Source organism: Phytophthora parasitica (genome assembly GCF_000247585.1).
Source record: "Phytophthora parasitica INRA-310 unplaced genomic scaffold supercont2.18, whole genome shotgun sequence".
Taxonomy (NCBI): Eukaryota; Oomycota; class Peronosporomycetes; order Peronosporales; family Peronosporaceae; genus Phytophthora; species Phytophthora nicotianae.
In genome coordinates this window covers 846,737-871,672 of record NW_008649004.1, presented here as the reverse complement: position 1 = coordinate 871,672, position 24,936 = coordinate 846,737, and the positions used below count along the sequence as shown (strand labels likewise).

Here is a 24,936-nt window from a genome sequence, read left to right as displayed (position 1 = left end):
TGGGTATCTTTGAGCTCAGTTAATCCGACACCGGTTCCGGGAACGGCTCGTTCGTGAGCAAGTAGCGCCAAATGAGCCATCCAAAGCACTCGACATGGAGCGTCACGCGATGGCCATTGCCAAACATGATGACCATGGATCCAGCCAGTGGCGGCTTCGACTTGGTAGTCCACGAAATAAAGTACAGATTGGACGTCGGCGAGAACGGTTGGATGTCGAACTCTGAGAATCGATCACCGGGAGGCAAGCGGAACAGCCAGGCCCAGAACGATCGGATCTTGCCCTTGTTGCGCATACGCAGAGATGTGCGCCAGAAGTCCTTGATGCTCTCAATGCCGTAGTAGCAGCGCGACGGCATCGACACGGCCAGTACTGAATTTAGGTCCCAGATCGAGTCAGCGTCCAAGACAAAGTCCTTGGGCAAACTCTGCGTGAAGATCTCCTTGATTTTGAGCAGAATATCCATCTGGATGCCGCGTGTCAAGGACGTGCGCTGCTCCTCGTCCAACTCGGCGTTCTTCACCAGCATCTCGGACAACGCCTGATTCTCCGCTGCGAGGGACTCGGCCTTGTGCTGCAAATACTCCAACTTCAATGCCTGACGCTGTCGACACTTCTTGACAGCTGCACGGTTGCGTTCGCGCTTCTGCTCTGTCGAGTAGTTCATGCTCTTGCGTCCACAGCGACGCTTTGGTAGATTCTCAGCGTCTTTGCCATCAGGAGGCGTACTGGTCACAGTTACAGCCTTCGTAGCTGCACTCGCCTTGCCCTCCATCGAGGCTGAAGGAGAGTCATCTGATCGTTGTCGCTTAGGCAACTGTGGACGGCCAATCGACTGGTTTGATCGCTGTCTAGCCACGGTACCTGTGGTGTCACCGGCCCCGTAATTACTCTGCGAAATAGCTGTACTGGTCGGGGTAGGGGCGAGCTCTTCGTACAGTGCGCGGCTCTCACCGCCGCGTCGGTCACGAGGCATGTCCGGGTCATTAAACGGCCGTCTTCCAGTCATCATCTCGTCATTGAGGCGATCTCCAGAGGAGTGCGGTCTTCTCGGCATCTGCTGGGGCATCCGCTGCCGTGTCGGGTGTTGTGACTGTGCATACTCGCGCCTTCGAGCCATTTGCGCTGCCGGCGTCTCCATGCCATCCGGGTACATGTCCAGCATAGCAGGCTCCAGCGGCAACTCGTCCATTCTCGGTCCAAACCCTGGACAGTGTGCTGCATTATAGCGTCGACTCTGCAAGGCTCTGGCGTGAGTGTCTCGCATCAATCCATTGTCACGCGATGGAGCACTGCGTGGGGCGCGTCGTTGCGAGTCGAACTGCATGTCGTCCATTGGTTCTCGTCCTCTCATTTCTCGAGCATAAAGTTCGTGCTCTGGATGAGAACCCGGTCGTCTGTAGAACTGTGAGGACGATTCCTGTCCAAATTCTCGCGGTGCGACTCGCTGGTGCTGTCTTTGCTGATTATAGCGTTGCAATTGGGCCTGACTGTGTCGAGGCTCGACGTCGTAGCCCATCTGGAACGCTCTTGCCCTGTTGGTCTCGTACTCGTCGGCTTCCTGTAGCACGTCAGGGTCAAAGTCCAGTTGGTCTCCTCCATAGCCTCTGGGTCCACGTGGTCCTCCCTTGGACGTCCTGGAGCGGTAGTCCATGGCTGAACCTGCAGCTCTCGAGTCTTCGTGATGGCCAGGCGACTCGTCGAAAGCCCAGTCGTTGAATCCCAGTGGTTGCTGCGTCTCCGAGGCTGCGACAACATAGTAAATAATAATAATAAAATAGAAGTTATAAATAAATCAACTCGAATTTACGAGAAGCAACGGTCATCAGAGTTTTACGCACGCGGTGGCCAGCGGCGCGATGCCGAAGCGGGGGGTTCACGGTCGGTCATGGGGCGGCCTCTGCTCTGCGGGGTTGGACGGCGCGGAACTGGCTGCAGCGTCTTTACCAGGTCGCTGGCAGACAAGAAGGCATCGCCCTCATCCTCATCGGCGTCCGTGTCCCAGCGGGGTACGTGACGTGGGGCAGGGCGGAAGCGGCCGGGAGAGTGCATTTTTAAAGGAGCGAACGAGCGGCAAAGGAGGATCTGCGAGTGCGCCGCTGAGTAATAAGCAGAACACCCCGGTAATTGTTTGCAGGAGGGGGATTTTCTTGCATGTGGAATGAGATTTCAGAGGGAAGTGAGAAAGAAAATAGAAACATGTCAGACTGCATATGGAGAAATGAAGCCTATTGGGAAATACACTTGATTATATGATTTTGAATAACTAAAACCTCCTGGATGTTGCTGAATTTATGCATGGCGAGATTGCTTGATTCATTCAGAAAATAGAACTTTGAAGGTTAGGGCCAGTTGATGTAAAGACATGGCGGCGGCACCCTTAATTACGGTAATAGGATGCACTTTACCGTTTGTTGGTTGGTTTGCAATACAGTCCCGTAATACAAGTGCCGCCTGGAATTGATTGCGAGGCTGTGCAGGTTGGCTCCGCTGCCAGCTGCGGCTGTTTTGCATAATTTTGTGTGACCAGAGACGATGCATATTCGCTGTAAGCGATTCTCGCGATTTCATGCCCATCAGGGTCGATTTTCGGCTTTGGTCGTCATGTGTAGAACAATACATGCCTACTGCGAGCAAAACAACCAGTACGGCCAGTCCTGTCGTCCAACACTATTGCCGCCGCTTCGCATTTGGAGATATCCGAGAAAAAACCTACTCGTCGCATTGACGCAGTGCGTCAAGAAAACAAATCAAGATTGGTGCAATAAGTTTGAAAAATCAAACTCAGTTGATGTATGGGTTTGCTAGCTCAGAAGGCAACATCCATGTACGTTTGGCTGTTCATTATTTTACCGTAAGTAAATTCATTATGAAGAACACATTGATCAATTGTACTCGTGCGCATTGAACAACGCTTAATATTCTCAGTAAATTTATAGCTGGTGGTTTTGAACTGAACTCACATCACTCAAATAATCTAACGCCAGTTTTTTTGGTAGAAGTACCTATTTCGAAATTATGTAGTCCACATAAATGGATCAATTTAATTGCAGCTGGATTGCCCAAAATAATTTTTCTTTAAGAAAAAAATATTTTGACAACTATTAAAATAGATTGATCCTCCGCTCAACCTCCATAGCTTACATGTAAGTTAAGGGTGTAATGCCTTATTGCAATACTTAAAGAGGTTGCTTCACCGTTTGCTCTCGACTTTCAACCAAGTAACACAATACTGTTATTAATACTGTGTGTGGCATTATGGGTGGTCGATTTGGGTTTCAGGTCAGCCAAAGACGAGGCAGGTATGATCACAGAAATTGTATGTTGTTTTCCAAAGTTGTTTCATGGTTGGTCGATTAATGCTAATAGTTGGGATAGATTTGATCGGCCAAAGCGGTTGTCTGGGACGCCCAAAGGAGCGGAACGATGCCGATGGAACTTACTGTTCTAGTGATGTTTTTTAAGAGTGTTCGTCTTGTATTTCAGGAAGAAACGCACTGATGTACTTTTATGCGCGAACTAATACTTTACTGATAGAAGTATCACAAGTAAGCTGCAGCAAGCTTACGGTTAATCTCCGCGTTACAAATAGCTACTAACCGGCTTTGGCGCCGTCGTGGGAGAGGCAACGATTGTCTTATAGAGTTTGCAGACCAAAGCTGAACGAAAGAAGATGGTGTTGGTTCTCATAGTGGAGCATATCTACTTGATACCAAACAAATGAGCACTCACTAAATCAAACTCGAACTCGAATAGAGTGATTTGACGTTGATTCGTGATTCCGCTGACTGGTAAATCTGGCAGCATCAGCTGAAAATAGGCGATGGTAGGACACTGGAAATAGCAGTCGCTTCATGTCGTCTTATGCCTGCCTACACACCAGCATCACTCTGCCAGATCAGCTCGAGGACGACCATCGTTGTTAAAATAAGCATCAAGCCTATTACTACTACATAAGTCGACAGAACATTCGAGTCTCGAAAGCACGGAATTCGAACGCACCGAGCCGCGCTATTAGTTCCCGTCGTTAGATAATCATGGCGTCCAGCATTCCGAAGCCACGAGCATCAATGACTGTGACGCAAGGATTGTCCCCTGTAATGAAAGTGCCTCTGAACAGCCGGGTGGTGCTGTCTCGAAGACGCACTGGCACCGTGAAATATGTTGGAAAACTGGTTAATGAATCGGGCGAATGGTACGGTGTGGCGCTGGATGAACCCAAAGGCGATAGCGACGGCATGAGGGGGAAAGATCGATACTTCCATTGTCCAGCAAACCACGGTGTCTTTGTGCGGCGGAAGGAGATCAACTACGTCAAAGAACCAGGGACCTTTTCCAAGGGTCCGCCCTCTCCCGTCACGGATGATAGCAGCAGCAGTAGTAGTAGCAACGTATCGACGGATCAGCAAGAAGTGAATCTAACCAACGTCCATCCTGTTCCAACTAGCACCGAGAGTCCGACCTCGCCTTTAATGACAACGTTTAAGGGTTTCAGAAAGCAGCTGGACTTCATTTCTCTCAAGACAACGGGTCCAGGCCGTACCAGGGAGTCGAGTCCACTCGCATCGCCAGTCTCGAGTTCACCATCGTCTCCGACAGCGAAATCCGGGTTGAAGCCACCATCGCCGTTCCGGCGGTTTTCATCCTTCTCCCAAGGTCTACCAATTCCTGGAGGCCCAGGAAGCCCAACTAACAAGACTGCTTCAGCATCGCCTGAGTATCGAAGAAGACCGTCTGGTATCTCGTTATCACCCAAGCCATCCCCCGTTCGACGAATCAATAGCTTTAGGGTGCCGTCTTCAGAAGACAATGAAAACTCTATTCGACCCGTTGAAACCACGTCTCCGTCATCACCAGACCACTTCAGCAGCTTCCAGTATTCACCTTCCAACCACTTTCCAGTGACAGAGGAGCCCACCGACACCTCAACAATGGCTGAAAATGAAGTATTGCCTCCTCAACTACATGTAGTCTCGCCAGAGATGGAGATCCTCCCAATAACGGACATCATGGAACACCGACCTGTAGCTACTCCAATTATTGACGATGAACACAATGACGTTCAAGTCTTGAGAGCAGAGAGCGTTCAAGTTTCTCCAAGCCACCTCGATAGTGTATTTCCAGATGAAAGTATCGCATCTGCGGAATTTATCAACGCAATGCCAACGAGTGATCTAGCCCAAGAGCAAACGACGCAGAGTGATTCCCTCCTTAAACGTGTCATGGCGGCATTTCACATTCCACCCATCGATGTTAGTGCAGTAGCTGATGCCAGCACCACCAGCGACTCACCAGCTTCGTCGCCACGACAGGAACCCGAACACTCAAGTTCAATCCGAGACACCGACACTAGCGATGAAGACGGCCAAGCACTATCATCCGATAGAACTTGCTCCTTTCGGTTGGCTCGATCGAGCAGCTTCCGCGTACCCTCAATTGATGTACAGAGTTCCCCATCGTCATCACCTGAAAGCTCTCCACCAAGACCCAACCGCAACAGCACACTGAACGATAGCAAAGGCTCGCCTACGAGTATCACCGTGCCTGGTCCTCGGGATGGTATCAGTAAGACGTCGACAGGTTCGGATTCCAAGCAACGAGTTGGTTCCAAATCGCCACGAAGTCCGCGTGGTCGTCAAGACCTCACTACAGTGGAGTCGCTCTCTCCAGACAAGAAGCTAGTTGAGGGTGCTGGAGAGAGACCGCTATTCTTCCGACGGATGAACGTAGGTCGGTCCCCAATCGAGCGTCGGTCAAGCTGCAGTTCCTTCTCGACTTCGTCTCCGTCACCGCCAAAGCTGTCGATCTCCAGTAATACCGCAAGTGCAGCATTCCGGTCGACTCGAGTGGAAGAATTGGAGAGAGAGATCAGCATCATGCGCTCAAGCCACGAGAATATCGTCGCTGTGTTGCGAGCTACTAACAAGCAACACGCTGCCAATGTTCTCGAGTTGCGAGCGCAGGTGGCGGCACTGACAGAAGGGAATCTGTTACTGGAGCGACAACTGACAGCCAAAGGTGAACTGGTTCGAGAACTTCGCGAGATGGAAAAACAACACCAGCGTGACACCGTTAGCGTCAGTGAAGTCCAGAAGATCCTGGAGATCAAGGACACGCAGATCCAGACTCTGGAGCGAGAAATGGGTCAACTCCGACAGCGACTGGCACGTCTCGAGTCGGACAAGGACAGTCAGTTGTATAAGCAGTTCCAACACTACGAGTCACGCCGTGAGCGTGACGAGAAGCGTATAAACGACCTTCGCAAAGAAGTCTTGGCAATGGTACGTCCTACTGGGAATAATGGCAGTGATACACCACTAACTTTTGCAATGCTCTGTGTTCTATCAGTGCAACGAGCGCCTGGAGCTGCAGTCGGAAGTGCGTGATCTTAAGGAAATGTCCCTCCGATTCTTTTGAATAAACTGTAGACCCACCATTTCTTCGAGTTGCAGTGCATTGATTGCCATCAACTTATAAAAACCACGTAGATCTATCGGAAGCGCAGCAAGCGGTCGAAGCCTTCAAATGCTCGCGCCTATGGCGGCGAGCTGCTGTCCACTCTCCGGTGTCGATAGATGTCTGACCTAACTACTTGGCCGCAACGAGCTGCAGCCACGACACATTATTCAGCAATGCTCACGGTGCGCGATGGTCGCTTACGCCTTCAAGTCCTTGGCGTTGACTCGGTTTTTCTTCCGCTTCTCCTTACGGCGCTGGTTGCGCGCCTTCTTCTGCGCCTCCGAGAGCGACACACGAGACACCTGGTCCACGCCATCGGGTGACTCGAAGCCATCGCTGGCCGTCGACGAGGTGGACGTCGGGGCCTTGGAGATAGATTTCCTACTCTTGCTGCGTTTCTTCTTCTTGGGCTTCTGCTCCGATGTCTCCTCCATTTGTTGAGCCGCAGACGTGAGCGTCACCACCGACGCCTTCTTCTCACTCATTTCCACCTTGAACGAGTGCGAGTCCTCAGACTTGCTCGTGATCGTCACAGTCTTACCCACCACCGTCTTGTTGGCCGTCGGCTGGCTCGTCACGTTCGTCTCCACAACGGTAGATCCACCGGGTGTTGACGTCGTGGTAGTGGTAGTCGTTGTCGTTGTTGTGGTTGTAGTCGTAGTAGTGTTCGGCTTCACCCCATCGGCCTTGACTTCCTCGACCTTGGCCTCAACCTTTGGCTCCTCAACCTTGACCTCCTCAACCTTAGCCTCTTCAACCTTAACTTCTTCAACCTTGTCTTCCTCCTTCTTGTCCTTAACTTCTTCAGCCTTTACCGGTTCAACCTTGGTCTCTTCCACCTTAACCTCCTCAGTCTTTGTCTCCTCCACCTTAGTCTCTTCAATCTTAGGCTTAACTTCCGCCTTCACCTCGACCTTGGCCTCTTCCGCCGCCTTCTTCTCCTCAACCTTAGAATCATCCTTCTTGTCACCCCGCTTGGCGTCCATGGCGTTATCCTTGATGGCGGACATGACAGCAGCGCCAAATGCAGCGTTGACCAGAGCCTTCTTGCCCTCCTGGGCCTTGTCTGAAAGTGCGGACTTCTCCTCCTTGATCTCGCTCTTGGGCTGAGGCTCCTGCACTGGCTGCGTGTCCTCCTTCTTTGCCGAGATCTTCTTCGCCTTGGCAAAGCTCTTGTCCACCTGCAGATACTCACGCAAAACCTTGGCAAAGCTCTGCGGCTGCTTCTTGGCCAAGAAATACTTGGTCACGGCCTGCAGAAACGCATCTAGACGCACTTTGCGTTCCTCGGGCTTGGGCGTGAAGAAGAATCCGCCCTTGGGCGGGAAATCGAACTTGAAGCTACGATCCGCGGCCCTGAGCGCCTCGTAGAAGGCCAGGAACTTGCTGTAGCGGATGGCCAGCGTCCAGCTCGCTCCCTCCAGCGTCACCACCGTCGTGTACGCGTGGAACGTCGTGTAGTCAAAGCCCGTGACGCGCGCCGAGAGCGTCGCCAGCGATGGCTTGGTCGTCGTCGTCTTGGTTGCCATTGTTGCCTCTAAAATGGCCACCACGTGCGCTCCACACAGAAGAATCTCGAATGGCGCCAAAGGTGGCGAGGTACGGCGCTAAGCTCGTTGTTTAGAGACCATGCGCGCGGCACGTTTTCCCTTCAGAGCAGCGCAAAAAGTGGCCGGACTTGGATTTGCACGTTGTTGTGATGCGTCAAGTTTTGTAAGGCATTTGTATGGCGTCGTGCTTTTTGTGATAATTGAAGCCGGGTCTATACCTTGTTTGGCCAAATTTTGTGTCTTCGGGACTATCTTCGCGCAAAAAGCTCTCGGATAGAGCACGGCGACGATGGTTGCCTGTGGCATTGCTGCGCTTTGCCGTTCATGCTCTCTTCAGGACACCTTGAGAAGCTTCACCAAGCTGTGCGCGGAGCTGGAGCGCTTTTACTGCTGCCATGTACAGGAAAATGTTGATGGCAAAGCGTCACCTTTTGACAAGCAAAACTTAAGTTTGCAAATACGGTTTGACCTTGTTGTTGCCTATCCGGACCAGTTCCACGAGGGTGGGTGCCTGCAGTTCGTCTGCGTGTTGTCAAGCTGCCAGAAGCGTGCCACGAAGCATGGATGCTGGACAAACTTGAGATCATTATGAGCCTGTTACGGATCTCTTTAGTCTTAGGTGAGACCATTTTGGGCTCTTGGATTCCTAGCCGCAAGTTTTCCGAAGACAGCCTGGATGCTAGCAACCATTACTGCGGTGGACTTTACACTTTATGATGATGGTGGCCGCGTGGCTATAATACCACGTACGTGTTGGTCATCTTCAAGCTCCAAACAGCGTCGTGTTCTGAATCGCGAACAAATTGTTCAGTATAGGAAGTATTCCGCGTGCAAGAACGCAAAGCCTTGGTTGCCATCTCTCAAGTTGAGAGTCTCAACAATTACTGTGTGTTGGCGCTCGGGCCGAGCTTGTGATAACAAGAAGCTTCTGGGCTGGTTCCGCCAGCAAACGGCGACCAAAACGGGGCTAAAGCGCGTAGACAGCTCCTTGAGACACTGACTCTTGTACTCTTGTCAAAGCAGACGCGGTGGGTGCCCGGGTTCGGAGCCGCGGCAACCAATGCTTTCGTCTTGCAATTGCCCGCAATAAGCTTCGGCGAACGCTAGCACGCGCACGACAGACCGAATTGCTCGTCGCTCTGCTGCAGTGAGGATACCCAGCGCGCACAAGCTGCATTTCCATTTGCGATCTTTGCGCGTGGGTGGCTTTGCCGTGTGATCTCTGGCTGCAGAAGCGGTCAATAACATTAGGAACTGCAGCCTCCACTTGACAGTGCACGTTGAATTCAATGAGGAATAATTCGAGCTGTGCTTGAAACAGGTTAACTTACGAGCAACGGATGCACTACTTGCATTACTTTACATTTCTTCGATGGTGCCGGCTCACACGACGATGCCGTTGCTAGGGCGCTCCGCTAAGGAGTAGCGCGACGTACCCACGTCGCAGTTGAACGCCTGGAAGAAAACCGGGTGTCGATACGGCATGAGGCGCAGGTTAAGTTCTTGTTCAGCGCGCAGGAGTTCGGCCTCGGCCGCTTCCTTAGCCTCAGCCTCGAGCTTCGCCTTCGCTTCAGCTGCTGCTGCCTCCTCTCGAGCTTTGGCCTCAGCCTGAACTCGAATAGCAGCCTCCTTCTCCTCTTGTTCCTTCTTAGCGGCGGCGTCCTGCTCCTCTTTATCAGCTGCTGAAAGACCTAACGTTCCCATGAACCATCTCACCACGGGGTTCTCACCGTCGGCTTCCTTCTTGCTTGGATTGGCATCACTCTCCTCCAAGCACGAGTCATCTTCCTGAATATATTCCACTGAGACTGCTGTAAGATCCGCCTCGATGGAGCTTTCGGTACTAGCCACTTCGATTGGCTCTTGTACTTCGACAACTGCTTCTTCAACGGCAGGAAAGATGTCTTCGGATACCGTAGTGTTAGCGACTGTCGGCTTCGTTTCCGTCCTAGTGGCGGTGCTCTGGGTCTGTACTGCTGCCTTCTCAAATGCAGCAGGCTTTTCCTCCTTAACTGGGATCATCTCTGGAACCGGGGAATTGGTGGCGATCTCCTGCTCTCCAACATCCTTCTCGACCTTAAAAGCCTTGGATTTCTCAACGTTTTCTTTCATCGTTGACACCACTGCGGCCTGGATGGCTCCATTAACGAGCGTTTGACGCCGAAGTCTCGCGATGTAGTCGTTGGCAACCACCTCAGACATCCGTGGCTTCTCCTCCAATTCTAACTCGATGGTGTCCGTGTTCGTGTCGAGCTCGGCTGGACGCTCACGGTTGTCGCCTTCGACGACCTCCGTCTTGAGCTCTTCTATGTCTTGGACCACTTCAACATCAGCTTCAACTTGGTTGTCCTTTTCAAGGATTTGTGGGGTGGACTTGTCCTCCTGGACATCGTTGTCATCGTCCTCGTGGCCGCTCTCATCGAAGTCATTGTGGTCATGGCCGGGCATGGGCGTGTCCAAAAGGAGCTCCTCAGCCACGGAGCTGCCTTCGCTGGCTGTATGCTCCTCATCGTCGTCCTTGTATTCCAAATGCTCAGGGATCTGCAGCAGCTCGCCTAGTAGCGCTTCCATGCGCTTGGGGTGGCCCCGCATGTCAAAGTAGGCGAGCGTACTCAGCAGGAAATCATCCAATTGCTCCTGACGCTCCTCAGGCGGCGGTGAAAAGAACAATCCACCTTTCGGCGGAAACTCCACCATGAAATGCTTCTCGAGTGCCGTGAGACGCGTGTAGAACTGGTAGAAGGTGTTGTATCGGATGGCCAGCGTCCAAGTGCGGCCGTCCACCTCCACCTCGGTCGTGTAGGCGTGGAACGTGGTGTAGTCGAACCCGGTGACGCGAGCGTCGATCTCCCTCATGGCTTCGACTTCCGCGCTCTCAACGTATTTGTCGATTTGCAATCCGCCTCGGCTCGATCCAGAAAATCACGAAGTGAGCCAGTGCTGCCCTCGGAAGACAATACGATGTGGATAACCCATGATCTCCTAGTTTTTTCGCCTGCTGAACCGATGCGGCGAAGAGATCCTGAAAGCGAAGAGGCATCTAGCATAGAGCGGAAAACGTTCTTGTCGTGTTGCAGGTGGCCAAGATCTCGCTGGCCAAATCTCTGTGGCAAGCTTCTTACGTCAGGACTCTACTGAAAGTTTGCGAGCACGTCGCATCGACCCAGCTAAATGCCCATGTCAACATGGGTTTTTACTTCAACACCAAGATCGCCATCGAAGGGCTCGTTTGCCGACGGCGGTCTTCACTACAGGAGCTGGCGGCTACCAAATATGCCTGCGTACGTGGACGCAGTGCTAGCGCCGTCAGAGTGCTTTCCGGCCGCCTTCCAAGGGTTATCAGTGAACACTGGTCACTACAGCCGCAGGGGTTCGCGCGAAAATTGGTGGGTCTCTGTTGGCCCCAACTCTGTCCTCGCGCAGCGGCCAGTACACTGCGACAATGGACAAGACAACCGGATAGCCATCAGCTCTAACGAGGCCGTTCCAACGAGCTTGGCGTCCACCTTGGTTTTGGCGGAGGACAGATTTTTGGGGGCTTGTCAAAAACGTCCAACAGTCCCAGCTGTTGATGCTGTTGATGCTGTTGATGCTGTCTCAAGCATGTTTGTTTGTGTATTGTCCGAGTTGAAGCGATCGGAGAATTGGAGAATTGGCCACAGCGATGCATCACCAGAATGCACTCGAATGCGATTGCTTCAAGCATCCCTTCATTACAGTGGAGCTCGTGGTGTTTGTCTGCGTAAAGCCAAATCATGCTGATATTAATACTGGTACCAGCGAATGGATCGCGAACTCAAGTAACGCACGTAGTTTCTTGCGTCACCCGACGGAACTTAAACACACTACTTGCCGTCTTCGACTACTAAACAACAAGTTGTATTTTACTGGGCTCGTACACCCGATATGCCAACGCTCAACTTACTTATCTGCGGGCAAGCACCATCGGTAGCAGCAGCGCGACGCAGAGCACTACCAGGTTCGTCTTCTTCATGCAGCGGCGTCGGATAAATCCGAGTAGAGACTTGGGTAAGCACGCGGCGATCCAAGACGATACACGTCCACTGGTTGCGAGCTCTTTGTACTCCACCTTGTCGTTTGGTGGGGTTCTCTCGCAGGTTGCTGGCTTCTCAGCATCCTGCGGTTTTGGTGGTGCAGACTCGCGTTCAATGGGCTCAGCAACCGGCTGCTCCTCAGACGAAGCCATCTTCGGCTCCACCGCAGCAACAATAGTCTCCTCGTCGGCTGCTGTCTTGGTCTCCACGACCGGTTTTTCAACTGGGATCTGTGCTGCAATGGGCTTTGTTTTTTCTTTTACCTTCTCGACGTCATTGATCTCCTTTTCAACCATCTCCTTCACAAGTTCGGTCTTCTCCGCTGGCGCGGGCGTCTCCACTTGAGCTTTTGCTTGTTCGTGGGCAATTGGAGCCTCAGTTTTCTCTACTGGGCGGGGCTCCTCAGCTACAGGGTTAGCTGGTTGCATCGGCTCAGGGGTAGCAACGACCTCTTCCTTCGCGACTTGAGGTTCCAGCATGGCTTCCTGGACTGGTGCTTGTTCTGTCACCTTGGTCTCAGCGACCTGAGGCATCTCCTCCTTGCGATCTACTGCCTCGACAGAGACAACACTCTCAGGCGACGGCGGTTCATGCATCGGCTCGTCTAGGACGCTCTCGGTGCTGGTGGAGACATCGTCGTCCTCGTGCTCGGGGGACTTGAGATGACGCGGAACTTTGAGCAGATCGCACAGCAAGTCCTCGATCTCAGCGGGGTGGCCCTTAGCGGCGTAGTAGGCGAGTACTTGCTGCAGGAAGACGTCGAGTTGCTCTTGCCGTTCCTCGGGCTTGGGGGTGAAGAAGAGCGTGCCCTTGGGAGGGAAGTCGGCGTGGAAATCCGAGTCTTTGGCCACAAGCTCGCCGTAAAACTCGTGGAACTTGCTGTAACGCAGCCCGAGGCGCCAGCGGTGACCATCCACATTCACCTCGGTCGTGTACGCGTGGAAAGAGGAGCGGTAAAAGCCCGTGACGTGCGCCGAGATGGTCTTCATGTTCTCGGAAGTCTCTGGACGGCAAGCCGCGCGTCTCAGCAGCAAAAGATAAAGTGAGCGTCACTTTCTTTTGGCAATTTTTTGGCTGCAATGCCCAGCGCCAGGATCACTCCGCTCGCGGATACTGCTGGACTGCGACGCCCCTTTTCTCGGCAAATCAGCATCGAAGCGGCCTGTTTCCGCCCGTGGAGAATCATAGACGCTGACGCCAATTGTGGCATTGCAGCGATGGAATGAGTCAAGCGCAAAAGAGCTTGCCACACCAGGCATAACCAAGGCATGCAGCCTCCATTAGAGGAGCGACCTGCTCACCACAAAAATTAACGTTTCGGTTGATAAGTGGTCATTGTTGCATTTCTGAAATTGTTTTCAAGCTTTCTGGACCGATTTTCAGGAATTTTCCATGTGACAGTGCCGCTCCGAATAGAGGACCCGATCTTTAACCGGCGTCGAAATGATACCTCGGAATCCTACGACGTACAAGCGTGGTAGCTTATCGTGAGACTGCTACCGTTGATGAGAAGGCCGTCGTTCGACTGATCATGCGAGTGATGGTCGTAGTCAATGCTTGAAGCCAGAGCTAGCTGCGAGGAGGGCACAATCCTCTAGAGTCTCTTTGAGGAGAGGCAGTGTTCGACTGCGGACTGTAACTGGTTCCGGTTCCTGATATTATACACTTGTCCTGTTGCATGTGCAGATGCGCAGTGCTACACGCTGTTCATCTGCTTATAGGAAGATGAAGGCTGGCTTCGACATGAATCCAGCGGAGACGTTTGCTCCTTGTGTTCGTTGTAGACGGCAGCGTCAATTGCGCTAGCTCCAGGGCTGAGAACAGAAAATTCGCTACTCATGGATGCCAGCATGGGCATGCTTCGGGTCATGGCTCGCCCTATCGGTGCATTAACGTCTTCTTTCTCCATCTCTCGACAAGCTCGACGCGTTTGCCGACGTGCCTTCCAGAGTGAAGTGAGTGCCACAACCAAGAGCAAAAACTCCATGGCGACCAGTAGCACGGGCGCGAACAGATCCATCCCTTCCCGTTCGGTATACTTGGACGAGTTACGAACGAGAAATGTGACTGCTACAAGATAACCGAGTCGTTCTGCCAGGTACGTGAGGCTGGTGATATCTACAGCGTCCACATAGGCGATCATGGCGTGCAGGACGCAGACCACGAGGAGGAAGTAGACGACGATGAAATTTTCGCCCACGTTTGTGGTAGATATGACCATGTGAACCATGCCTAACGGGACAAGGAAGTCGTTCAATCGGTCCCAAAACACTTGCAACGCGATGCTTGCCTTCTCGTACCTGGAACCTTTCACAGCGTCAGCTCCAGGCAGCCCAACCGCAGACCGCCCAAGCCCCTGTAATGCTCGTCCCAAGCTGTCCACTGCTCGTGCTGCGGCGATGGCGCAGATAAGATCTGCTACGAGTGCGTTGACGCCTCGTTTAGGAGTGAACAAGTTGTCCTGCACGAAGACAACGGCGAAGACGTAGATAGAGACGGGTAACAGTGCCAGCTTCACGACCACAACACCAATTGCAAAGTAGTTCGGGATGACAGCGTTGTCGTGCGGCGCTGGCCATGCAGTCTCGCTTAAGCGTTTTGACGAGTACAACACAAACCATCGAGCCAGTAGCGAGATCCCCAGCACTGTGGAGAAACCAACTGCAAGATACACCATACTAGCGTCCACTTCATGCATGAGTTTGTCCTCACTGATCCCGTTCAGTACTCCTTCCATAACTTGTACATCAGCTGCGTCGGTAGTCTCGTAGAAATTGAGTACGACCAGCACTGAGTAAGCGCAATCAAGGAAGGCAAACGCCCAGTCTTTCGGTAGAACGCCATCTAAAACGGTTGCCTTCCAAACGCCAAGTCGTTTGAATTCCAGACATTGCTTGAGCACGCTGTCGGATCGCTCTGGGGGCATGTGGTGTAGATTGGTGGGTACTTCTCGACACATTCCTGGAGTTGGAGAGTTAACGTCTCGAGAACGATCGTCATTGCAAGTGCTAGCTTCACTGGGACTTGGAAAAAAACCACTTGTCTGAGTATTTCGGCCAGCATTGGTGGGCGTCATGGTTAGTCGTTGAGCCCTCGCTACACGTCTCCGTTCACGACGTCGATGACGACCTTCATACAACCGCAACCCAGTGAGTACGATATCAGCTACCAAGAAGACAACGGCGCCAACAATGTCGTTGTCCAAGGTCGGAGATACCTCGACTACGTTCATGCCCATGACAATCGTCATGACCGTCACGTATCGATGCAGCTGGTAGGAGAGACGCTCAGGAGTTGAGCCTCTTTGACAGCACGTCCAGCTAGCCCAAGCCATGGACGGCACCTCGGAAAGTAACAGTAGCATCTCGCTCTGGTTCAGGAAGGAGGACACCATGCCGCAGTCTTTCCACCGGTCGAAAAACGTGAGGATCAACTGTTTGGCAGTCACCTTCCCATGCGCTTGCTCCTCGCTCCAGTCGTAAATAATCTCGTCGCGTGCTCGACTCACCAACCACGTGTGCACAATGGCAATGGAGTCTACCAGTTCGCACATGACGAGAATGAGAGCACTGCACAGTGCACTCGTCTGCTGTTTCCACTCCAAACCGACGGAGTTGGCGAGACGCAGAGTCACGTACACCAAGAAAAAGAACTTGAGCAACGCAATGACCGGCGGCAGGTATCGTCGCCTGGTAGTGAATTTCATGGGGCACGAACAATCGAGCAAAGCACTGCGTAGACCCCACTGAATGATCCTCGAGCCCCAAACAATGAAAAGACTCATCACGATAATGACCATGAGGACTTGCGGCACGTGATCCATCACCACCGGCAGTGAGAGCGGCGCGTCTCCACCGTCGAAGTCTTCAGCTTGAAAGCAGTTGACCACGGCACCAGCTACAGCAACCTGCTCAAAGCACAGCACGAGGAATTCGAAAACGCCCAGCTCGGATGGTACTATAGCACTCTGTTGGTCCTGCAGCCAGCGGAAGGACTGCGCTGCATGTTGCAGCATGACCACAACAACGACGCCCTCGTCGGGTAAAAATGGTCGGCTTATGTGGGCACTACTACCTGGTACTTAACTCCGAACTGGACAACTGAACGTAGCGATGCATGTTGTAAAGAGCTCAAACGGTGAGAGAGAGTTTTGTTTTGATTACCACGGGCACGAAGCTTGTGAAGATTACGCGCAGTCGTCTGCCCACAACAATGACGTTGTCACTGGCAACACCCAGCAATGCTTGCCAAGCCCATCAAGGTGAAAATCGGACTGCAAATGGTTCCTGACCTCAATACAGTATGCCAGTACACTAGTACACTAGCCTCCCGGTTTAATTTCTTTTTCTCTAGGAACCGTCTTCGTCAACACGAGGAGCAGGAACGGTAGGTGTGTTCACACCTAATACTAGTAGTACACACACTTGTGAGTACATGTAATGTAAGAATGAAGTGGGGCGCGAAGAAGCGCTGCCATGGAAGCTGCGAGCACCACTACTGCGTTCTGCTCTAAATAAATTGTTACTATGTCCACAGAGTGGACTCGACTCTGATGAGATATCACAATTGGCTGCTGACTAAAAATATCTATCATATCGCTTTACATTGCAGTACGTATATGTACTGCGGATGCCGTATTCGTCGGGGGAACTTTGGAAAGCCAAAGCGTTCTTTTCCAAAAGAGCAGAATCTAGGTAGGTCTTCCAGTGGAAGAAGGAAAGGATCAGATGCGAGACACCAATTGTTATCGAAGTTGAAATTTGTGTTTAAGAACATGAATTCCGACAGTCAAAGTGGATGCAAACGAATTCAGACTAGCCATCGCAAACCATAATCTACATTTCGGTGGGCTCGATGCGCACTCAGCATGTTGTTGTCGCTTGACTATTGCAGCTTTCATGTGGACTACCAGCGAATGAATGAACACGAGGTCCTTGACATTTCGAGCTTGAAATGCAGCGGTACAGGCAGCTTACGCTACGCCGACCAGCAATAGAGCGGGGTCGTGGCGTCGAGGCATAATGCATCAGCTGTTGTGCAATTGCGGCATAGGATTTTTTGTCCCTAAATAAGTGCTAAAGGTTCAGCAACTGGTCACTTCGCTGCCACGTTACGGTTGCAGGCAAGCCAAGACTGCAACATACAGTACCTTCAGATGGCAGTCGTCTATCGTCCATTACCACAACTTGGATCGCCCAACACTGAGCACCAGCAGTCGACGACACCAGTGAATCTCAGATAGGTATGTCTCCAATATTTTCTTGAGATCTTTCACTTAATCTCACTAAGGCGTACATAAACAAAGTTCCAAATGCATCTCCTATTTTGGGACAGCTCCACTTGTGACTCTCGTCTCGGCGTCCATTCGGCGATCGTATCATCGGCGAGGAACCGCTGTGATCATTGAGCAAGAAGCTCCACAATAGGAGACTTGGGAATGAAAATGGAGCGCGGGCCTAGCTACGCGGAGTATGAGGACGGCGCACCAGTAAACGTGACTAACGGGGCGCTCGCATCCAGCTCCGGGGGACTGACTAAGCGCGTCAACATGCCCACCACCACGGGGCGCATTATGGACCGCAAGGACACGCTGTTTAAGCGCTCCAAGGGCCAGTGGAAGTGAGTGCAACTGCTATACACTATCATACCAAATGAGTTCGATGGGTGGCTACTTACTGACAAGCTTTGTGACGTTGTGCCTGCAGTATTCGTCGCAAGAAGGTGCCCCACTACTGGAAGCTTTACATGCAGGACCCGTTCCATTCGGTCGTCAACATGCGGCTGAGCAAAGTGCTTGGGTCGCTAGTGTTTGCGGTGCGTTGTAGTAGCGAAAATTCTGGTTGGAAGCCTGAGAACTAATGTGATCGTGTGATTTTTTGGACTCCAGTATCTCGTGGTGCTCACAACGTTCGGCGCGCTGTACATGACGCCGTCCGACGAGTGCAAACTGGCCGTCCACACCTTCTTCGACGGTTTCTCCTTCTCTGTCTCAGTGCTCTTCACCATCGGCTTCGGTACCAACGGTGGCGACGTCTTCTTCGGGCGATGTGTTTGGGTGCAGACGATCATCACCCTCGAGTCGTTAATGGGAATTTTGCTCGATGCCCTGGCCATCGGAATCATCTTCCAGCGGTTCTCACGTGCGCAGGCTCGTGCCAATACTATTGTCATGAGTACGCACGCTTGCGTCCGTCGTATCCGCGGCAACCTGTACTTCATGTTCCAGGTGTGCGAAATGCGCAAGCACCAGCTAGTGGAAGCTCATGTTCGCATGTACGCGGTCCGCCACGACGTGGAGTTTGGCGAACACTACTATTTCCAGTCGTACCCGATGCGTATCCAGCACCCTGATGACGATCTTGGAGGTATGATGCTTCTGGCTCTGCCGTCCGTTGTTGTCCATCGCATGGACGCCTGGAGTCCGCTGCTGCGGCCTAAGAGCGTCGAGACTTGTGGGCTGCATCACAACCCTGCGAGAGGATACCTGTTCCCAGAGCCTCTGTGTCGTGAGGCCGACGCTCAAAGCGGAGATCGCGACGCCTCAGTACAGGTTGACCAGGCCACCAACCCAGTGCACAACACGTGCCGCTGCACTACCGGAAACGCTGCTATGGGCGACGTGCATGCTGCCACGCAGCCACCGACCATCGAGGAGATCAAGCAGTACTGGGACGAGTCACAGGTATGAGGAGACCACTGGTATTTTTATTCCTTGCGTAGTGGAGTCTAATGTATCGCTTCGTGTTTTTTTTGCTATGCAGTTGGAGGTTGTGGTGCTTGTGGAAGGTATCGACGCTGTCACGTCGGCGACAATTCAGGTTCGGCACTCGTACAAGGCAGAGGACATTTTGTTTAACCACCGCCATGCCAACTGTGTGGACGTGGACCCGGAGACTGGTGGAGCTGTGATCGACTTCCGTCGCTTCCACGAGACGAAACCTGTGGATTCCGAATGTAACAAGGTCGCTGGCAGCTTCTACTAACAGCTCGAGCTGCTGTAGTTAAAGTGAATAAAGCTGCGTTGTGTACCTGATAAATTCATACTTTAGATCACCTCGTGTTATTTTGCTTTCCAACGATTGCGTTGCCGTGTCAGGAACATGGAGACACCCGAGTTCTTACCACCTCGAGCACATTTTTTTTTCGCTTTTGAAGAAACATGGACACTATACTAATGCAGGACTTCCAGGACTAGATAAGCGAAGCCACATTGCGTTTTCTGAGACCGTACCATGCATTTCTGTGACGTGGCACTGGCAAGTTTTTCGCTGCCTCATTCGAGCTACATGTATTCTCCAAAGCACGCAAAGCGCAGCAACTCGCTGGTCAACACTGCAGCAAAACCCCTATCCTGCGTGAAAGTTTGCCCCGAAACGACCACCTCTGGTGTTGGTGAACCACCAGTTATTTAACCGACAATTTGTATGTCGAACCCTGCAAAATCGACACTTTGAACCCCGCATTTCTTGCCGGTGGCAAATCCTTTCTTACATGAGCAAGCAACCAAAAGCGTCGCGATCACTTCGCAGTGTTGGTTGCAAAGCCACGACTGTTTGTTGATAGATGTGCATAATCCGTGCATTTGGTGCTTGGATTCCAAACCAAGCACCAAAAAAAAAAAAAAAACTGCGATCCAAGTTGAATCCCCTCAAGTTGCAACTCGAGGTTTTATTCACACGAGCCAAACTTCGACCGCCCTTGCTTGCGCATCAGCGAGCATTGGGCTCATTCTCGGATTCTCCGTCCAAGCCGCAAGGTCCCCAGCCACTCTTCATATCCACAATGGCCTTCCGTCAGGTGTTCAAGACGCAGGCGCGTCACATGAGCTCGAGCTCGCGCAAGTTCTTCGTGGGCGGCAACTGGAAGTGCAACGGCTCCCTGGGGCAGGCGCAGGAGCTCGTGGGAATGCTCAACACGGCCAAGATCCCGGCCGACGTGGAGGTGGTCGTGGCGCCGTCGCAGGTGCACGCTGCCACCGTCAAGGCCTCGCTGCGCGCCGACGTGCGTGTCAGTGGCCAGGACGTCTGGAAGCAGGGCAACGGCGCCTTCACGGGCGAGACCTCGGCCGAGATGCTCAAGGACCTGGGTGCTGAGTACACACTCGTGGGCCACAGTGAGCGCCGCGAAAAGGGCGAGACCAACGAGATCGTGGCCAAGAAGGCTGCTTACGCTCTTGAGAAGGGGCTTGGCGTCATTGCCTGCATCGGTGAGACCAAGGAGCACCGTGAAGCCAACCAGACGGTGACCTACATCACGGAGCAGCTCGACGCTTACGCCGCCGAGATCAAGGACTGGACCAACGTCGTTATTGCTTACGAGCCCATCTGGGCCATCGGCACAGGTCTCACGGCCTCCCCTGAGCAGGCTCAGGAGGTACACGCCAGCATCCGTGCTTGGCTTAAGGAGAAGGTGTCGCCCGATGCCGCTGACAAGACCCGCGTCATCTACGGTGGCTCGGTTGGCGCTAAGAACGCCCCGGAGCTCTCGCAGAAGGAGGACATTGACGGCTTCCTGGTCGGCGGTGCTTCGCTCAAGCCTGACTTCCTCCACATCATCAACGCCCAGAACCCAACGACCAACGTCGGTGGTGCTGTGAACGTTGCTATCAACGGCTTCGGCCGTATCGGTCGTCTGGTGCTGCGTGCTGCTGCCAAGAACCCGCTCATCAACATCGTTGCTATCAATGACCCGTTCATTTCGACTACGTACATGGAATACATGCTCGAGTACGACACGGTGCACGGCAAGTTCGATGGCTCGCTCTCGCACGACGAGAAGCACATCTTCGTGAACGGCAAGCCTATTCGTGTGTTCAACGAGATGAACCCTGCCAACATCAAGTGGGGAGAGGAGCAGGTGCAGTACGTGGTGGAATCCACGGGTGCCTTTACGACCCTCGAGAAGGCATCGGCTCACATGAAGAACGGTGTGGAGAAGGTGGTGATCTCGGCTCCGTCCAGCGACGCCCCCATGTTCGTGATGGGCGTGAACCACGAGCTGTACGAGAAGAACATGCACGTGGTGTCGAACGCTTCGTGCACGACGAACTGTTTGGCTCCTTTGGCCAAGGTGGTGAACGACAAGTTCGGCATCAAGGAAGGTCTGATGACGACTGTGCACGCTGTGACTGCCACGCAGAAGACGGTTGACGGTCCGTCCAAGAAGGACTGGCGTGGTGGCCGTGGCGCTTGCTTCAACATCATCCCGAGCTCCACTGGTGCCGCCAAGGCTGTGGGCAAGGTGATTCCGAGTCTGAACGGCAAGCTGACGGGCATGTCGTTCCGTGTGCCGACTGCTGATGTGTCTGTGGTGGATCTGACTGCTCGTCTGGTGAACCCCGCCTCATACGACGAGATCAAGGCTGCTATTAAGTCGGCGAGTGAGAACGAGATGAAGGGAATTCTCGGCTACACTGAGGAGGCAGTCGTCTCGAGTGACTTCATCGGCGACTCGCACTCGTCGATCTTCGATGCTGAGGCTGGCATTGCTCTGACCGACGACTTCGTGAAGCTTGTGTCGTGGTATGACAACGAGTGGGGTTACAGCTCGCGTGTGCTGGACCTGATCGAGCACATGGTCAAGAACGAGTAAGCCGCTGCTAGTCGTGTCGACTTAAACCCGCTTGGGACGTGAAAATACAAAAGCAAAAATTATTCATTTCAAAGCTAAAGTTACGTCGTATTTTGTGTCTGCTCGGACACCAAATTACAATTTTCACTGTATAATTCATAACATACGCCTTGGGAATGTCGCTCCTGGTACCTGACTACGCGAGCTCTTCGGAGGACGAGGCAGCCCCCGGCGTGTCTGCTCCCACTCCACCATGTGCTCCTGCTCTCCGCCCACTTCCTGCTACAAAGACTCTCGACAGTCCCGTGTCCAGCGCTCGAGAAGCCGCGCCAAAGCCCAAGAAGGCGAAAAAGAAGGTCAAAAAGAAGAAAAAGACGACTTTGTACCTGCCACCGGAGATCCAGCGGCTATTGGAGACAGGAACTAGCGGCGGTGCCTTGTCCGACGACAGCGATGACGACAACGAGCTGTTGGCCAAACACAAACGCGCCAAGAAGGCGGCAAACAAGCGCCCAAGACCTTCGGATACCGATAAAGACTCTGTCCTGTCCTTCCTGCCGCCGCCCAAGCACGACCTCCCCCAGCCAGATGCAGTGACCACTGCTAATGTTGCAGTGGAGGAGAAACAAGCGCAGGAACAGATGCAGGAGCACGCGCAGCAAGCCGCAGAGACTCAAACAGGCCAGCAGCCAGTGGACGAGGCGACGGCGGCGGCCAATGCAGCGGCGTGGCAGCAATACTACCAACAACAGCAATACCAGGCTAGCTATGCAGCTTCACAGGATTATTCCGTCGCACAAGGAGAGGAAGACGTGCCTGGAGGCAGCTCCAAGCGCAGGAGAACTCGGGAACGAGACATAGAGAGAGCTCTGCAACAGGGTCACTTTGAGACGGTGGCGGACCAGATCACGGAGGTGCAGGGCCCAGCGCCTAATGCTTGGCAGCCACCGGTTGACCCGCTTACGGGAGCTAGCGGAGCCAAGGGATCCAGTGACCAGGAGATGAAGCTGAAGGCCAGCTTCTGGAACTCTCAGGCCGGCACGACAGTATCGTCGAGCAAACCGAGCCGTCTGCAGAGACAGAAACATCAGCTTAACCAACTGGCGTTCGACGCCAAGGCACGTGACTTTGACCTGCTGGAGAAGCGTGGGGCCTCATTGAAAACAAAGAGGGAAACGTACGCCAAGTATGGCTGGTAAAAAAGTGTTAAACCAAGGTGCTACTGATATACTTGTGTCCTCCTAGCATAAGCTCTTCTTATGGCCGATTGAGCTGCTCCATAGCTGCTGTCTGTTCCTCCACACTAGCAGACATGTCTTCAGTATCTTCAGGGAGGTCCTCTTCCTCGTGCTCGTCCTCATCGTCAACACCCTCTTCTTGCTCCTCCTCCTCGAGGAATTCTTCAGTAAACACCTCCATCTCGTGCTCCATGCGTGCTGTCTCGGCCTTACTGACTTTGCCACGACGACTGGCACCTAACGTCTTGAGTTTGCGGTCGCCCTTGTGGTGTCTGTTTTCACGTGGGTAGACCTTCCGCACCAGCACGAGATCAGGTAGTTCTTCCTTCAGCGTGTGCGTCTGGCTCGTGCCAAAGATGGCGGACGACAAGTCGTAACCTTTGACCGTATCACCTGCAGACAACACACCACCAAGATGCGTACGCACGTGGAACGTCGTGTCATTCACGCCAAAGTCGCTCTCACGAGCCACCTCCACGTCAGCCACCACGAACTTGGACTTGTGTCCTCTGCCCGAGATCGGAGCGGGTCCGACGTGGCGCAATTCACGCGGATCCACAGGCTCCACATCCAGCACGACGAACTCGACCATATCGGAGCTCGTAGCGAGTGGCAGGAACGGTAACTTCCAGTACCTGTCGGTCGGGAGCTCGGCCTTCTGGCCAGATACTGGGTCCAGCAAGTGCACCATGGACGTGGTGCGAGCACACAACGTCACGTCCGAGATATTACCGCAACTCTGCGCGAACTTCCTGGGCAGCACTAACAAGTCGTCCTTGCATATGGGACTCAGCTCGACGCTGTAGGTGAGCTGCAAGTTGGCCGTCGAGTTGTGCACATTCTCCGAGATGAGTTTACTGGAAGACTTGGAGCGCATAGGCACATGAGCCGACAAGAAGTGGATGAAGCGTTCAGCTATGGATTTGGTACCAAAGTAGAAATCCATTCCTTCTTTCACGGCCGTGATACCGATAGCGTCCTGGTGTGCGTTGTGCTTGAGGATCTCCTGTTCAAGTCGAAGAAAAGTGCGCTTATGCTCGGCCTTCTGACGGATCTGTACGAGCGCTTTCCATGTGTTATTGTGGTATTGCTTGGTGCAGTCCGGACACTTGACACTGTGGATGACGAAGGTGAAGATGCACGTGTTCTGGATCACGGCGTGATTGGCCACTTCTCGCTGCAGGGTGAGGCGCAGTTTCACGCGCTTGGAGTGCGGCTCGGTCCAGATGAAACCTGCGTCGATGAGTTTGGCCTTGTTGAGGCCAGGGATGCTCTTGAGACACAGCGCCATGAGCTCCTTGGACTCCCAGTCGCAGTCCAGCCACGCACCTGACACACTACTGTACTGTTGCGTCTTGCCGCGCGACTGGAAGCGCAGGCAGCCGCGGCATTGCACCAGTTCGCACGTCGTGGCGATACCCTCGGCCACGTCCACCTCGGTCGCGATGCAGGACGCGCACATGTTCATGGCATTGGCCTCGATCTGAGCGCCGCACATGCAACACGAGATAGCCATCGTCGGAACAGAGGGGCACTTTTGTTGAGACCTGATGGATTGCCTTTGATTTTGATAATGAACAATTTTGGGACTTTTGCCAGAAAGGATTGCGTCATCATTTGTATTTTTCATGAAAACGTGCGACTTATCCAGTTTTTGCCACCACAGGCAACGTTCTTCGATTGGTCAGCATTGCGAGTGTTGGTGGTTTCTTTTATCCCAATGGGAAATTCCCGTACGGTTGAAAATGCCCATCCACGTCGTGTGGCTTAGCTTCACTGCTTAATCGAAACGGGGCTGAGAAATATCGGTCTCGCATCTGATTCAATGGTGGTTGATATTTTTTTCAGTTATAAAAAGTCGTTGTTTAGAGCATCTCCAGCGGTTAGACTTATTTGCAAGTCCTATTGAGGCGGATGGGACCTCATTTTTTGAATAGAACTCCTGATTGCATCTTGTCTACAGCGGTTTGGAACTCACAGCGCGACTTAACATTTTTTGTCCAATCAAACTACGACACAAAAGATCTCTCTAAATACCGCACTAATGCCGTGCGTTACCCGGGA

General features: G+C 52.9%; 11 protein-coding genes across 12 annotated transcripts; 5 read left to right on the top strand and 6 right to left on the bottom strand.

Annotated features, from left to right (window-relative positions):
- Positions 1 to 19: 19 nt before the first annotated feature.
- PPTG_09652 (hypothetical protein) lies at positions 20 to 2,052 on the bottom strand (the record flags this gene model as incomplete). Its single annotated transcript, XM_008904672.1, has 2 exons — positions 20 to 1,746; positions 1,842 to 2,052. 2 exons carry the CDS (start codon positions 2,050 to 2,052, stop codon positions 20 to 22), a joined length of 1,938 nt encoding a protein of 645 aa, XP_008902920.1.
- A 1,619-nt stretch (positions 2,053 to 3,671) lies between these two features.
- Positions 3,672 to 6,436, top strand: PPTG_09651 (hypothetical protein). Its single transcript, XM_008904671.1, has 2 exons — positions 3,672 to 6,281; positions 6,349 to 6,436. Exons 1-2 carry the CDS (start codon positions 4,038 to 4,040, stop codon positions 6,415 to 6,417), a joined length of 2,313 nt encoding a protein of 770 aa, XP_008902919.1. The 5' UTR covers positions 3,672 to 4,037; the 3' UTR covers positions 6,418 to 6,436.
- PPTG_09650 (hypothetical protein) lies at positions 3,800 to 9,269 on the bottom strand. The gene has a single exon (XM_008904670.1). The coding sequence runs from the start codon at positions 7,986 to 7,988 to the stop codon at positions 6,657 to 6,659; it is 1,332 nt and encodes a 443-aa protein (XP_008902918.1). The 5' UTR covers positions 7,989 to 9,269; the 3' UTR covers positions 3,800 to 6,656.
- PPTG_22558 (hypothetical protein) lies at positions 8,237 to 8,830 on the top strand. Its single transcript, XM_008904801.1, has one exon. The coding sequence runs from the start codon at positions 8,299 to 8,301 to the stop codon at positions 8,599 to 8,601; it is 303 nt and encodes a 100-aa protein (XP_008903049.1). The 5' UTR covers positions 8,237 to 8,298; the 3' UTR covers positions 8,602 to 8,830.
- Positions 9,022 to 11,015, bottom strand: PPTG_09649 (hypothetical protein). Its single transcript, XM_008904669.1, has one exon. The coding sequence runs from the start codon at positions 10,863 to 10,865 to the stop codon at positions 9,393 to 9,395; it is 1,473 nt and encodes a 490-aa protein (XP_008902917.1). The 5' UTR covers positions 10,866 to 11,015; the 3' UTR covers positions 9,022 to 9,392.
- Positions 11,016 to 11,733: 718 nt separating this feature from the next.
- On the bottom strand, positions 11,734 to 13,403 carry PPTG_09648 (hypothetical protein). The gene has a single exon (XM_008904668.1). It carries the CDS (start codon positions 13,051 to 13,053, stop codon positions 11,935 to 11,937), a length of 1,119 nt encoding a protein of 372 aa, XP_008902916.1. The 5' UTR covers positions 13,054 to 13,403; the 3' UTR covers positions 11,734 to 11,934.
- Positions 13,404 to 13,699: 296 nt separating this feature from the next.
- On the bottom strand, positions 13,700 to 16,079 carry PPTG_09647 (hypothetical protein; the record flags this gene model as incomplete). The annotated part of the gene is made up of 1 exon (XM_008904667.1): positions 13,700 to 16,079. One exon carries the CDS (start codon positions 16,077 to 16,079, stop codon positions 13,761 to 13,763), a length of 2,319 nt encoding a protein of 772 aa, XP_008902915.1. The 3' UTR covers positions 13,700 to 13,760.
- A 1,302-nt stretch (positions 16,080 to 17,381) lies between these two features.
- On the top strand, positions 17,382 to 19,175 carry PPTG_09646. 2 transcript variants are annotated; one of them, XM_008904665.1, is made up of 4 exons: positions 17,382 to 17,683; positions 17,770 to 17,878; positions 17,952 to 18,746; positions 18,826 to 19,175. In XM_008904665.1, exons 1-4 carry the CDS (start codon positions 17,502 to 17,504, stop codon positions 19,045 to 19,047), a joined length of 1,308 nt encoding a protein of 435 aa, XP_008902913.1. In that variant the 5' UTR covers positions 17,382 to 17,501; the 3' UTR covers positions 19,048 to 19,175. The 2 variants fall into 2 exon arrangements, with proteins under 2 accessions (XP_008902913.1, XP_008902914.1); XM_008904666.1 differs by having other exon boundaries at positions 17,748 to 17,878.
- Positions 19,176 to 19,692: 517 nt separating this feature from the next.
- PPTG_09645 (glyceraldehyde-3-phosphate dehydrogenase) lies at positions 19,693 to 21,655 on the top strand (the record flags this gene model as incomplete). The annotated part of the gene is made up of 1 exon (XM_008904664.1): positions 19,693 to 21,655. The coding sequence occupies exon 1, from the start codon at positions 19,847 to 19,849 to the stop codon at positions 21,653 to 21,655; it is 1,809 nt and encodes a 602-aa protein (XP_008902912.1). The 5' UTR covers positions 19,693 to 19,846.
- Positions 21,656 to 21,810: 155 nt separating this feature from the next.
- Positions 21,811 to 22,833, top strand: PPTG_09644 (hypothetical protein; the record flags this gene model as incomplete). The annotated part of the gene is made up of 1 exon (XM_008904663.1): positions 21,811 to 22,833. One exon carries the CDS (start codon positions 21,811 to 21,813, stop codon positions 22,831 to 22,833), a length of 1,023 nt encoding a protein of 340 aa, XP_008902911.1.
- On the bottom strand, positions 22,780 to 24,435 carry PPTG_09643 (hypothetical protein). Its single transcript, XM_008904662.1, has one exon. It carries the CDS (start codon positions 24,386 to 24,388, stop codon positions 22,892 to 22,894), a length of 1,497 nt encoding a protein of 498 aa, XP_008902910.1. The 5' UTR covers positions 24,389 to 24,435; the 3' UTR covers positions 22,780 to 22,891.
- Between the last annotated feature and the right edge of the window lie 501 nt (positions 24,436 to 24,936).